This window comes from Schistocerca nitens, chromosome 6 (assembly GCF_023898315.1).
Source record: "Schistocerca nitens isolate TAMUIC-IGC-003100 chromosome 6, iqSchNite1.1, whole genome shotgun sequence".
Lineage (NCBI taxonomy): Eukaryota > Metazoa > Arthropoda > Insecta > Orthoptera > Acrididae > Schistocerca > Schistocerca nitens.
This window is the reverse complement of record NC_064619.1, coordinates 16,073,812-16,088,008: the sequence shown is the minus strand read 5'-3', so window position 1 is coordinate 16,088,008 and position 14,197 is coordinate 16,073,812. Positions and strand designations below refer to the sequence as shown.

The window sequence follows — 14,197 nt, the reverse complement described above, 5'->3', positions numbered from 1 at the left end:
CCCTCTATCTGCTTGGTTACTTTGGCTTCCAATTCAATATTTATATTATTTAACTGGATGGATAAAAATCTACTCACCAAGCAGTGGCTGAACACACACATAAAAGACTGTTGTAATCAGCAAGCTTGAGTCTTTCCTTCTCATCCAATACGGTAAGTCTCCCCAGACTCGCAGTTCTGGGTGCCTTTCCCGAAATCTACCCCTTTTCCTAGACCTCTCCAGTCCTTTTCCTTCATCCTTCTTCCTTCCCCTTCAACCCTTCTGCCTGAAGAAGGAACCATGGGTTCTGAAAGCTTGCCAGTTACAATAGTCTTTCATGTGTGTGTTCTGCTGCCACTTGGTGAGTAGAGATTTTATACATCCGATAAATAATTTTGTCAATAAATTATTGTTTTTGTTACTACTTCTATTGATACATTTGGTTCTGATAGGCTCAGTATCCTTCTTGACCTTATCTCTGATGGAATTCAGCTCCAACTTAACAGATATCATGTCAGACTGAACTGAATCCACACCAGTTTTGACTGAACTTACTTCATATGTAACCAAGTTTGCTTCCAAATATTATCTGTAACAATATATCCCAGTTGGAAACCACTTGTACTTCCCCAACATTAAGTTTGTAATCTCACAGCATTACACCATTTGATCACCATTAGACACCAGCACACATCCTTAAACACTATCAGCTTCATGATGCACAATGCTGTCATTGTTACAGTTGCCTTCTACTACTGATTCTTGTCTAATAACCTTCTTCCCTAGGTCTATTCTATCCATATGAACATTGCCACCTTTCACCTTCATATTGATCAATACCACTTGTCATGAACAGTTACTCATCACTTCGGTGCACAGCTCCTCAGCTGTTGTTTGTTTACTGCCAATATGCCACTCTGCTCATTGAAACAGCTGTGCTTAATGGAAGCAGTCGGTGAAAAAAATACTTTCTGTGCAAGTGTGAGTCAGCCTGCATTGAATGCTGGGTAGAATCCAAAGATAGGTTTAATGCTGAATCCCAAGATAGGTTTAATGCTGCAAACACAATCAGAACACTCCATCCCCAAGGATGTGCACTAAGCAAAGTCAGACTGCTGGAAAAATTGAAAGATGGTGGAACTGCACTTGCAATAGTTACTTCACACTATACCCATGCATGTGCATTCCAAACTTATGTACTGTTGGCTGCAAGCATGTTGCGATATTCTCATGATGTCAGTCTGTCACATCACCATTCTCACTTAAATGGGCCATATTTCCTCCATTTTAGTAGCTTACTAAAACAAACTGTTTCGTTTTGATCAGTGAACACCAAATGTCTATTAGCTGGTTATAACTGAAATAAGCTCACTCTCCTTTTGCAATGTTGCCCGAGTTCATCAATTGTTCTGCAAGCAATACAACATTGAGTAAACAAACACAAGCTAAAATTTCAATGCAAGTTCTGTATTGTGCACCTTTCATCAACATAAATTCACACCACAAATAGCAATTTTAACGCAAATTTTCTCACAATATTTGTTTCTGACAGTCCTTGGTGTGTTCACAACACAACTCTTTCTCTCTCCATTAGAGCTTAAAAGACTGACAGCAATACTAAGCACTGAAGGTGTATGAAGCCAAAGACACTTTTGAAACTAATCGACTATAAGGATATTACAAAACAATACAAAAAATATCTTATGGTAACATAACAAGCAAAGATTCATATTGAGTGCAGCCACTTCTGATGTTTCACTCTGAGTAGGGTACTTGGTTGACAAGCTTGGCTACACTTTGGTAGCCTCCAGTCCTTGTTTTCCTGTTGGAAGATACTTGTATTTAGCTCACTTTGCTTTGTCACTCTATTCAGCTTAAATCTCTACAATTTCTATTTGACTTTCAGTTTTCAAACTTATAACAAGAACAGTTAAACAATGGAATGTAACAGTATTATGAAAAGGATAGTTGCTACTCATCATATAGCGGAGATGCTGAGTCACAGATGGGCATAACAATAAGTTAGCTTATGGCCAACAAAGCCTTCATCAAAAGCTGCCAGAGGCTGTGTTCATGTGTATGTGAGTTGAATTTGCATGAGTTTGTGTGTGTGTGTGTGTGTGTGTGTGTATGTGTGTGTGTGTGTGTGTGTTTTGTCTATTTTTGGGAAGGCCTTGTTGGCCAAAAGCTCTCTTTCTGACAGCTTTTATGTTGCGCCTATCTGCAACTCAGCACCTCCGCTATATGGTGAGTAACAACTATTCTTTTCATAATATTGTTATAAAGGGACATTTTTATAAGTCTGCTGTTGTTCAAGCAGAATATATATTTCTCATGCTTTTATTCACTTTAGCTCTGTATTCTCATATTAATGACTTCTAAGGTTATACTTCTATTATAAACTACGAATGTCATTATAGGCTTCCTACATATTTGGAAGAATGCCAAAGTAATTTGGAAGGTCTTGATTAGTATTTCTTATCAACTTTCTATAACGTTGTTAGTACTTGTTTTTATAGGATAATGACTTTCTGAACGCTGGTATGAGGGTTGAATGAAAAATAATGCCTCCACCTTCATTAACTGAGTTTGGATGGCAATATTTTAATAAATCAAACATGGAAATAATCCTCAGAATGTGATCTTTAATTATCAATATTCGCTTTTCCACATAATCACCAGCCAACTGGATACATTTCTGCCAAAGATGAACAAGTTTCCTGAAGCCATCATGAAGGAAAGATCTGTTTCCACAACCACAGTCTCACAGTTCTCTCAACGTCTTCATCAGAAGCATGATGATGTCCTTGCAGATCGTCTTTCATTATCGGGAACAGATGGAAGTCAGACGGTGCTAAGTCTCTACTGCATGGAGGATGCCATACGGTGGTGAGATTCAGTCTCTGAAGTCCTGCTGTGGTGGCGCATGAAGTGTGCAGTTTGGGCATTGTCATACTGCAGGAAAGCATTTCCCTTTTCCTTTTGGACCATTGTTAGCCATCATTTCAGAGTTTGCAGCATTGTGATGTAATGCTCTGAATTTATTGTTGTTCCACGGTCAAGGAAATCAACATGGATAACACCATCTGCATCCCAGAACACTGATGCCATGATTTTTCCAGGTGAGGGTTGCTTCTTGAATTTCTTTTTCTTTGTGTCAATATTCCATAGACTGATGTTTCATCTCCGGGTCATAATGGTACACCCACATTTCGTCTCCTGTCACAATTGAATGGAGAAAGGTGTCATCTTCATTCTCCTAACGTGAGAGTAGTTCCTGGCAAATTTCGAGTCTGCGCGCTTTCATTTCAGGAGTCAGCATCCAGGGTACTCATCATGCACAGGTCTTCCGATAGCCAAGCAAAGCAATAATGTGACCCATATGTCCTTGTGAAATGCCGATTGTGCTTGCAATTTCTCTCTGAGTGATACAACGATCATCCTGAATCAATCTGTCAACATTTTGCTTGTGAAACTTGGTGGTTGCTGTCACAGGACATCCATCTCTTTGTTTGTGATGCAGGTCAGATGTTCCTGCCTCAACACCGTTAAACTTACTCGCCCAATGATGCACAGTACTCACATCAACACAATCACCATAAACTTCATTTAATTCTGTGATGAATCTCCTTTTGGGTGACACCTTCTGCTATCAAGAATTCAATGACTGCACGTTGCTTAAATCACATTGACTGACCATCTGCACAGGGTTCCATACTGCAGCAACACAACCGTTCAGTGCTAAGGCTTCCTACCAACTGGAGCTGTAGAGAAGAGGCTATGGAACAAGCCATTACCTGCCACATACCAATGTTGCCAACTGTTGAAGAGTTACAAAGTTGGAGGCATTACTTTTCAGTCAACCCTCATACATTACTTCAGAAAATAATTTTTTAAGATAAAATAGGGAAATTATTGAAACAGAATAAAATTTTTGTCTGCAGTACAGAATTATAATTTTTTGTGATTAGCTTATCAGTGTTGTCTTTCTACTGGAGTTACTCATCCATGTTAAGAACAATGACTTCAAGTGTATGTAGTTCTTGGTGCTTCTAAATTTTATCTTTTTTTTTTATTTATTTAGGATCCTTGACCCTAGCTCCCATCTTAATGGAAGACTAAGAGTGCGCCAAAATATGCGAGAAAATCCACTGATGCCACATCCAGAACTCCCAGAATTTGATCAAGAAAGTAAGAAAAACTCTGATGATGATGATAATGAGAGTGTGACATCAGGCAAGTACATGTGCAGAGTAAGATAATATTCCTAACTCTTATGGTTTTGACAGACTAGATTAATTTGAATATTTTTCAGAACCCAAAGAAGATCGTATTGATGATGTAAATCCATTTTGGATAGAGGATCGAAAACTGAAGAAAGGTGAAATCGATTATCTCTCAAAAACTGAGAAGGTATTCTGGACGGATTTAATAGCAGCTTATTTATATCCTCTTTTTGAAGACCGCGAAGAAAACAAAGAAGAAAAAGTAAGTTTAGAACATACTAATTATCATGAACTGACATTCAAAAAGAGCTCAGTCTTCATCTGTAAACCTTTAAGTACAGTTCAGTCCCTGGGACTTATAATGGCATGAAAATCAGAACCTGACCATAGAAGCTGAATTCATGAACTTGCACTCTTCTTCAGAGCATATAAAAGATATTTACATACAATGCTACATTGTCCTGATACTGTTGTCAAATGGAAGATAGATATTGTCTTAGGAGTGAGTGAAGTAAACAATGAAAAAGACCCTCCCACACCTCTACGTAACTCATCTGTTTTGCTTCACTCATGATAGTAAGAAAATCACTCAAGTTAAACCACAGTTCTGGGCTAACACAGTTTGTGTGTATGTGTGTTTGTTTGTTTTGCTAAAGAAGAACATTCATTTATAAGTTCAGTTAACTGTGTTCCAGTCACTGTTTGTGTAGTAAGCTACTGTTCACTGTTTCCACAATATGATACCTAGCAGAATAATCTGAACTGATGCATCGACATTGAATTTGAATTAATATGGCATAGTTAATATTATGCATTACATAAAATAAAGGGAAGGAAAGCACTCCTTTATAGTGGGGTGATGTGTGGAGCACAAAAACAAGTAACAAAAAACAGAATCCACAAGCTAGGCTTCATGCATTAGCACTTTTCCTAGTAACAACACACAACTACACAGACACCCAAATGCAGTCTCCCATAGTCCAGCAAGACTATTTATTGATACTTGATTATTGAAAGCGGTTATCTGAACTGATGGGCATGGGCTGGTGGTAGGGGAGGATGCAAGGAGGGATTGGTGACAAATGAGCAGGTGCTTGGAAAGATGACTTCACGGCCACACTACAAGATGAAAAGAGTAGAGGTTACAACTAAAAAAGTTGTAGGGAGAGGAAGAGGGAAGGAAGGGGAGGGCAGGAAAGAAGAGAAACGTGAAAGTGAAGATGAAGAAGGAGAAAGAGAGGGAGAAATATGGGAGAGGCATTGAAAATGGGGAGGTGGCGGAGAGGAAAGGTATTGGGAGAAGATTGTGCATGATCTGGATGGGATTGAGAGGAGTGGTGGTGTGTACAGAAGAGAGTAGGGAGAAGGCAAAGTGACACAGTAGGAACAGGTTAGCAGAACTTCAAATCGGGAGGATTGCAATAGTGCAGGATGTGTTGGAGAGACAATTTCCACCTGTGTGGCCCAGAGAAACTTGTGCTGGAAGGGAGTATCCAAATGGCCTGTTTAATGAAGCAGCTGCTGAAGTAATTTTTGTTATGGTATGTAGCATGGTCACAAACTGGATGGTCAAGTTTGCCATTTTCCACAGTTTTGCAGTGGCTCTTCATGCAAGTAGATGGATGGTTACTTGTCATGCCCACAGTAAGTGCAGTGTAGCTTATATACAATGAGGTGACAAATGTCACGGGATAGCGGTATGCACATATACAGATGGTGGTAGTATTGCATACACAAGATGTAAAAGGACAGTGCATTGGCAGAGCTGTCATTCAACTCAGGCAAGTCATATGAAAAGGTTTGCAATGTGATTATGGCTGCAGAATAGGAATTAATGGACTTGAATGCAAAATGAGCGGTAGTTGAGATGCATAGGATATTCCATTTCAGAAATCAGTAGGGAATTCAATATTCCGAGATCCACAGTGTGAAGAGTATGCCAAGAATACCAAATTTCAGGCATTACCTCTCACCACAGACAACATAGTGGCCAACAGCCTTCACTTAATGATCAGAAGCAGCAGCGTTTGCATAGAGTTGTCAGTGCTAACAGACAAGCAACACTGTTTAAAATAACCACAGAAATCAGTGTAAGATGCATGACAAATGTATCTGTTAGGACAGTGTGTCAAAATATGGCATTAATGGGCTGTGGTACCAGATGACCAAAGCAAGTGCCTTTTATAAAAGCATAACATCATCTGCATCGCCTCTCCTCGGATTATGACCATATCGGTTGGACCCCTAGACGAGTGGAAAACGGTGGCCTGGTCAAATGAGTCCCAATTTCAGTTGGTAAGAACTGATAGTAGGGTTAGATTGTGGTGCAGACCCCACAAAGCCATGGACCCAGATTGTCAACAGGGCACCATGAAAGCTGGTAGGGGCTCCATCATGGCATGGGCTATGTTTACATGGAATGGACTGGGTCCTCTGACCCAGTTGAACTGATCACTGATTGGAAAGGGATATGTTTGTGTACTTGGAGACCATTTGTAGCCATTCATGGACTTCATGTTCCCAAACATTGATAAATTTTTATGAATGACAGTGTGTCATGTAACCAGACCATGATTGGTTTGAAGAACATTCTGAACAATTTGAGTAAATGACTTGGCCACCCAGGTTGCCCAACATGAATCTCATCAAACATCTATGGGACATAATTGAGAGGTCAGTTCATGTACAAAATCCTGCACTGCCAACATTTTCACAATTATGGACAGCCAGAGAGGCAGCATGGTTGAATATTTCTACAGGGGACTTCCAACAAATTGCTGAGTCCATGCCACATCAAATTGGTGCACTACACCAGGCAAAAGGAGGTCACGCACAATGTTAAGAGATATCCTGGGACTTTTGTCACCTCATTGTATAACATAGTTGCTTACACACATGGTTCCGCCTTTTATTTGATAGGAAATGCCTGTGACTGGACTGCAGTAGGAGGTCATGAGTGGGTGTATATGACAGATCTTGCACCTGAGCTGACCACAAGGGAATGACCCAAGGGGTGCACAATTAGGAGTAGGTCTGAATAGGGTTGGTCAAGGATATTCTTTGGGCTGGGTGGGCAGTGGAACACTACTTTGGGGAACATGGATTAGATTTTGGATAGGATATTCCTCATCTCGTGACACAACAAGAGGTAGTCAAAGCCCTGGTAGAGGATGTGTTCGAGTTTATCAAGGCCAGGGTAGTACTAGATGATCAGAGGAATGCTGTGCAATTATTAGTTAGCAGATTTACTTCTGTCAGAGGAGTAGATGACATGTGAGCCTTGTTTCCAGATGAGCTGAATAGGATAATGTCTCTCAATAAAGGTTCTGGTAAGGTTATCAGTATATTTTGACAACTCCTCCTTTCCGCTGCAGAAGTGGTATTTACACATGGTGAGGAAGACACTTTTGAGGGGAAATGGGTAACAGTCGTCAATGTGGAGGTACTGTTGATGGTTTGTGCACAAGATATGGACAGACATACTTATGGAACCATCTGAGAGCTGGAGATCAACATCGAGGAAGTAGTTGAGAAGGACCAGATGAAACAAATTTGGGAGTAGGTGCAGAGGCTGTGGAGGAAAGAGCAGAGATTGTTCTTGCCATGAGTATTGACCATGAAAATGTCATCATTGAATCTGTACCAGACAAGAGATTTTAAGTGTTGAGTGGAATAGGAAGGATTCCTCAAAATGGCCCATAAATAAGCTAGCATAGGATGGAGGCATGGCAGTACATCATTTGTTTATGGATTTGGCCTTCAAAAGTGAAGTAATGTGGATCAGGATGTGGTAGGCTAGAAGATTAGTAAACAGATGATAAGTTTGGTGTTAGGATGGCTCATCCATAAACAAGTCATGTGCCATCTGCTCCTCTAACACCAGTAAATCTGTTAACCAACCACCAGCAGTCCTCTGATCACCCAGTGTCTTCCTGACCACAAAAAACTCAACTACGCCCTCCACAAGGGCTTTGACTACCTCTTGCCATGCCCTGGGATGAGGAATACCCTACCCAAAATCCTTCCCATGTTCCCTGAAGTAGTGTTCTGCTCCCCCCCCCCCCCCAACCCCCCCTCCTCACTCCCAATCTAAAGAATATACTCGACCGTCCCTATTCCAACCCTACTCCTAATCCTGCACCCAGAGAGTTGTTGTTGCGTAAGGACGTAGCATCCACAGTGACTGACATGGAGTTTATATAGTGTTAATGGGACAGGAACTGTGGAGAGACGGTGAAGGAAGTCAGTGGTGTCATGAATGTATGATGGGAGGTTACAGAGGTGCTGATCAACAAAGGCAGATGTTCATTCTGTGGGAGCATTATTCACAGCCATAATGGGACAACCAGTAGAGACCTGCAGGGCACTTGTTTTAAAGAAAGTTCTGTGCAGGGTTTTGGTTGGATGTTGTCAGTGGGGTGTGGGGTAAAGAAATGTTTCCACTGGAGAGAAAAGGTAAAGGGAAGGAGGTTCTTTACAAGTCCACCATGGTTGAACCTAGGTTTTGGGATAAATGTGAGTCCTTCAGGAAGTACTGAGATTTCTTCATGGGTCAGAGCGTTGGCAGAAAGGTTGACAACATTGTTACAGGTGGTGTTCAGAAGCAGTGTGTGTTGTGGAAGGTGACTTATTCTGAGTTCCACATCCCAAAAAGTTTTTCCACAATTCTCAGTCCTCAGATGGCTCCATAAGTACTCATACATATGCTCATATCAGCCACACCAACTGCCAACAGTACTTCCATTTTGACAGCTGTCACCCATTCAATGTCTCTTCATCACAGCCTTGCCATCCATGGACACCGCATCTGCAGTGGAAAACTGGAATTGTTAACATATACCAATAGCCTTAAGAAAACATTTATTGACATACAGTGTCCTATCCAGTGTATCCACAAATGAATCTCATTTGTTATTTGCTCCTCTATAACACCAGCAGACCTGTTAACCAGCCACAGAACTGATCATCCATATCACCCCGGCCTTGAAAGGCATCCATTTCAAACCCACCTCTCATTGTGCTCAGAGATGAGAAATGTTTCCAAAAATCCTACTCATGTTCCCCAAAGTAGTGTCCACAGCCCATCCAACCTACAGTATATCCTTGACCATCCCTACTCCACTCCTACTCCCAATCCTTCACCACACAGGTCATTCCTTTGTGGTAGACCCAGTTTCAAGACCTGTACCATACTCCCACCCACCATCTCCCCTGCAGTTGCCACAGGCATTTCCTACCCAATAAAAGGCAGGTCTGACCATTTGGATACTACCTTCCAACACAAGTTTCTCTGAACTACGCAGGTGGGAACTATCTCTCCAACACATCCTGCACTGTCGCAGTTCCCAAGGCCTAAATCTCCACAAAATTGTTCCCACTGACTCACTTTGCCTTTTCCCTGCCCTCTTCTGTCCACACCACTACTTCTCCAATCCCTTCTCCCCCCCCCCCCCCTCCCCATGCGGGCACTCTCGCTCTGCATCCATTTCAACCTTTGTCCCTTCTCTCTCTCCTCTTTTACTCCCTCTTCATCTTCACCTTTCTCTCTTTATCCCCCTTCCCTTTTTCTCTTCATTTGTCCCTTCTCTCTATGCTTGCCATGGCCACAGAACCCTGTGTTTGGGTGTCTGTGTTGTTGTGTGTGTGTGTGTGTGTGTGTGTGTGTGTGTGTGTGTGTGGATATGTGTGCTATTGCTTGAAAAAGAGCAGGTGCTCAAAAGCTAGTGTGAATGCTGTTTTCTGTTATTTGTTTCTGTACTCTATGCATCAACCCACTATAGGTGAATGGTCACCTTTCCCTTATTTTAGATATTGCTCCAACCAGTAATTTCTGTTATTTTCAATATTATACCATATTATAAGCAACATTTTAATTGTGACTTTCCTTGTAATTTTCTAGGTCACATTTAGCTGTCATCAGCACATTTTGTTCATTTTTTTAAGCTCTTATATATTTTTGACTTCTCAATATAAAGTTCCAGATGGTTGTATTTTATACCATTCTAATTTTTCAAGAAATAGAAGAATGAATGGGACTCAGTATGGAAGGCACAGAAGATTGTGTATTAAAGCTTTGGAAGACTTGCAATCAAACAAGGCAGAAAGGATAGATAACATTATTTCAGAGTTCCAAAAATTATTGTAGAAAGTGGCAATCCAGTGACTATTCAATTTGGATTGTAAAATGAAAGAGACTGGAGACATACTATCAGACAGTATGAAAAACATCATCCTCACAATCCTGAAGACTGGAAGGACAGATAGATAAGTGTGAGAACTGTCACACTATCAGCTAACAGCTCATGCGTCAAAGTTCCTTGGGCAGAATAATATACAGAAGAATGGAAAAGAAACTGGAGGATTTATTAGATGATGATAGATTTGACCTTTGGAAAGGTAGAAATACCAGAGGGGCATTTTGATGTTGTGTCTGACAATGGAAGCAAAGCTTAAGAAAAATCAAAACAGTTTCATTGGATTTGTCTACCTAGAAAAAGGATTTGACAATGTAAAATTCTGCAAGACATTCAAAATTCTGAGAAAATAGGAGTAATGTACAGGGAAAGATGAGTAATACACAAAACATACAATAAGTAAGAAGATGTGCAGAATCAGTGAACAAAGGAACACAAGCAACAAGAAAAAGAAAAAAGGGGCACAAGGTATGCCGGAATTGGAAAGGAACATATGCAAAACACTGAAAAAAAAAAAAAAAACGGGACAATAGGACATTATATTATGATACCAAGTAATAATTTATGTGGTATTGGTGAGCTCAAGTTAAAAAGTTTGTAAGATAGTGTTGCAGTCTTTCACCCTACTGTTTATTCTATTAATCTTCTATTAATCGAACCCGAATGTCGACTATTTTTATCACATAATACTACATCAAATCTTATGCTTCAAACCAGTGCAAACATCAAAACTGCAATAGTGAAATCAAAAAACTTACAGCTAAAAGCAAACATGGCATCTTTTAAAAAATATGTAGAAGCTCTGGACACATACTCCATTAAGAAACCCCTTTTTTACTGTAGTGGTAAGATTAATATCCATGCCTCAATTTATCTGTCAAGATCTTCTACAGGTACATAATTCCTATACATTTGATTTGTATGTCTAAATAATACTACAAAAATCATTATTTATAACTCAGTATTAGTAGCAATATCAGTTTAATGTTTGTTCTGTTTGCACAGGCACGCATCACAAAGGACCTGAAAGCTCTACGAGATACATCTGTTTTTGCATTTTTCATGATGAATGCACTCTTTGTACTTGTGGTGTTTTTGCTGCAACAAAACAAAGAAACCATATATATTCAGTGGCCTCTTGGTGCAAAAGCAAACATCACATTTGTTGAGGAAGATAATGAGGTATGAAACTAACACAGGTTGTCCCATTATCTTTTTTATTCTTTGTTAATATCATTATGCAATTATGATAGGAAATCTTAAAGGGTTATTCCAAAGAGTACCTGTAATTTCAAATTAGTAGGCTCATTCACCTTGTGGCATTTGCCTGCTTTATATCTTCATTGATAGTCCTTGGTGTTGACGTACTGCATTGTTATACTGGCTGAAACAGGGGGGGGGGGGGGGGGGCTGGAAGCTCAACACTGACTGCTGTGATTGATGTAGCTGACCTAATTCCTCTGTTAAGTTGATGAATTGTTGTTACTTGAAACAGTACATAATTTCCCTCTGAAAATCGACCCTGGACTGACTGTGTGGAGACCAAAAATTCGTCCTTCATATATTCTCACAATAACAGGTACTGAAATTATACATTGTTTGATGTTTAATTTACAGAAACTACAGTTAAAACATAACTCTTCAATTAACTGAATACATCAAAAAATTCATTCTTTTTAACAGTTTCTTTTACCACCAAGGTTATGCCAGTTTATTTGTTTAAATAATGAAATTAACAGATATAGTTACACAAACAATGCTTTTAACAAATCTGGTAATTATTTTGGAATTAAATAAGGGCTGGCTTTACTAACATGTTTTTTAATAGAGCCAAATAAATACTTTAAGAATCCTAGTAGTTCTTCTTCCAAATGTTTAAAACTATTACAGTATTTATATTTGTTTATATGTCAACAATAGATTCTAAGCCACAAAACATTACCGGTACTGATTTCATGCTATAACAAAGGTATTAACTAGGAAAGGTCAAAATCAATTAGGAAATTAATTACACACATAAAACTTTACACAAAATTAGACTGAGGGCCAACCTTTCTCTTTTAGGAAAAACACAGATTTTACTCATGCATGTTAATGGTAATAAGGCAAAAATGAAAATAAAATGAATTTAGGGAGGCAGATGGCAAAACAAGAGGGGAAGTAAAAAGATCCCAGCGTGCTTCATCACAACATATAGACCATTTGGTAGTTGGATGCTATATTGAGTCTCTGATTGCAGTCTTCTAATACAGTCCTATTTACTGAGTGCCTTCTATTCAGGCTGCTGTCTAAGGTTGGGTTACTCACTGAGCCTTGTGCATCCCCTGCTGAATTTTTCTGGGGTGAGCAGTGACAACTCCCTGTGGCACTCAGAACTGTCACGTATGAGACAAAATAAATAAAGAAAATAGATTTTTATTTCTATTTTTGGACACTTAAGTTTCCGATTATGAAAATACTCTGGAAACTGAAGTAATTTATGGACAAATACATAAAGTAAAATTGCTTTCATGGCTAACAATTACATCTGTCCGTAAGTCTAACATGATGTTGTAGACTGTGAGGAAATTAAAGTCCTACGTCTAATGTACATCATTAGTTCACTGTTTCTTCTTAGGTATCCAAGCAGACTACATATATAGGTAAAAACATATACTCATCATCTGTGATACCCATTTAATATATCAGCATTCACTGCAAACATCAGTAACAATTACTTTGGTCCAATTCTATTGAATCTGTACCATGATACCTCTTCTGTAGGTTCATGTATCATTTAATCATTAGACAATAGCAAACTAACTGCTATGTTATAGGAAGGAAATGGGCTGCCAATCAGTAATATGTACAGAATGTAAACAGTGTGACCAGCTCAAATCTGACTGTCTTGTTTAGTTACTTATTGATGTTGTCTTATGTTTTGAATAACATTTTGTTCTTGAATATAGGCTGCTATCTGAAACTTTCTTTGATGCCATAGTGGTAAGTCTTAATTTTTTCTGTGTAAATCATAATGCTATAGTATTCAAAATGTCAAACTCTGTCTACATCTACACTCTACAAATAATTATGAAGTGCATGGCAAAGGGTATGCCGCTCTGCAGCAGTTATTAGGGTTTCTTCCTGTTCCATTCACATATGAATTGTGGGAAGAATGATTGTTTAAGTGCCTCTGTGTATTCTGTAATTAATCTAATCTTATCCTCATGATCCCCATGTGAATGATTCATAGGGGGTTGTAGCATATTCCTAGATTCATCATTTAAAGCCAGGTCTTGAAACGTTACGAACAGGCTTTCTTGGGATAGTTTACATCTATCTTGAAGAGTCTGTCAGTTCAATTTCTTCAGAACATCTGTGACACTTTCCCCAAGATGAAACAAAACTGTGACTGTTCATGCTGTCCTTCTCTGTATACATTCAATATCCCCTGCTTGGTATGTCCTGTTTGGTATGTGTCCCACACAATTGAGCAGTATTCTAGAATGGTTCACTCAGGTAATTCCAGCTGTGACCCATTGATGTCATAGTCATAGGATACTATGTTTTTCATTTTTTCTGTTTTTTGTTTTAATTTTGTGAACAGCCTAATTTTACATTTATGAATATGTAAAGCAAGTTGCCAGTCTTTGCACTACTTTCATATCTTATGAAGAACTGACCGAATATTTATGTACCTTCTTTTAGACAGTATTTCATTATAGATAACTTCATGAAGCAGTACTTAATTACAGATAACTTCATCATCTGTAAAAAGTCTGAGGTCACTATTAATATTGTCCACAAGGTCATTAATAT

At 39.1% G+C, this 14,197-nt stretch overlaps 1 protein-coding gene across 1 annotated transcript in view; it reads left to right on the top strand.

Moving 5' to 3' along the window:
- The window catches only part of LOC126262688 (chitin synthase chs-2-like), a 254,809-nt gene that overhangs the window by 201,986 nt on the left and 38,626 nt on the right, over positions 1–14,197 (top strand). The window contains exons 18-20 of the mRNA XM_049959463.1: positions 4,064–4,215; positions 4,295–4,467; positions 11,405–11,581. Of these exons, the coding sequence (XP_049815420.1) occupies positions 4,064–4,215; positions 4,295–4,467; positions 11,405–11,581 (502 nt within the window). The remainder of the gene's footprint in view (positions 1–4,063; positions 4,216–4,294; positions 4,468–11,404; positions 11,582–14,197) is intronic.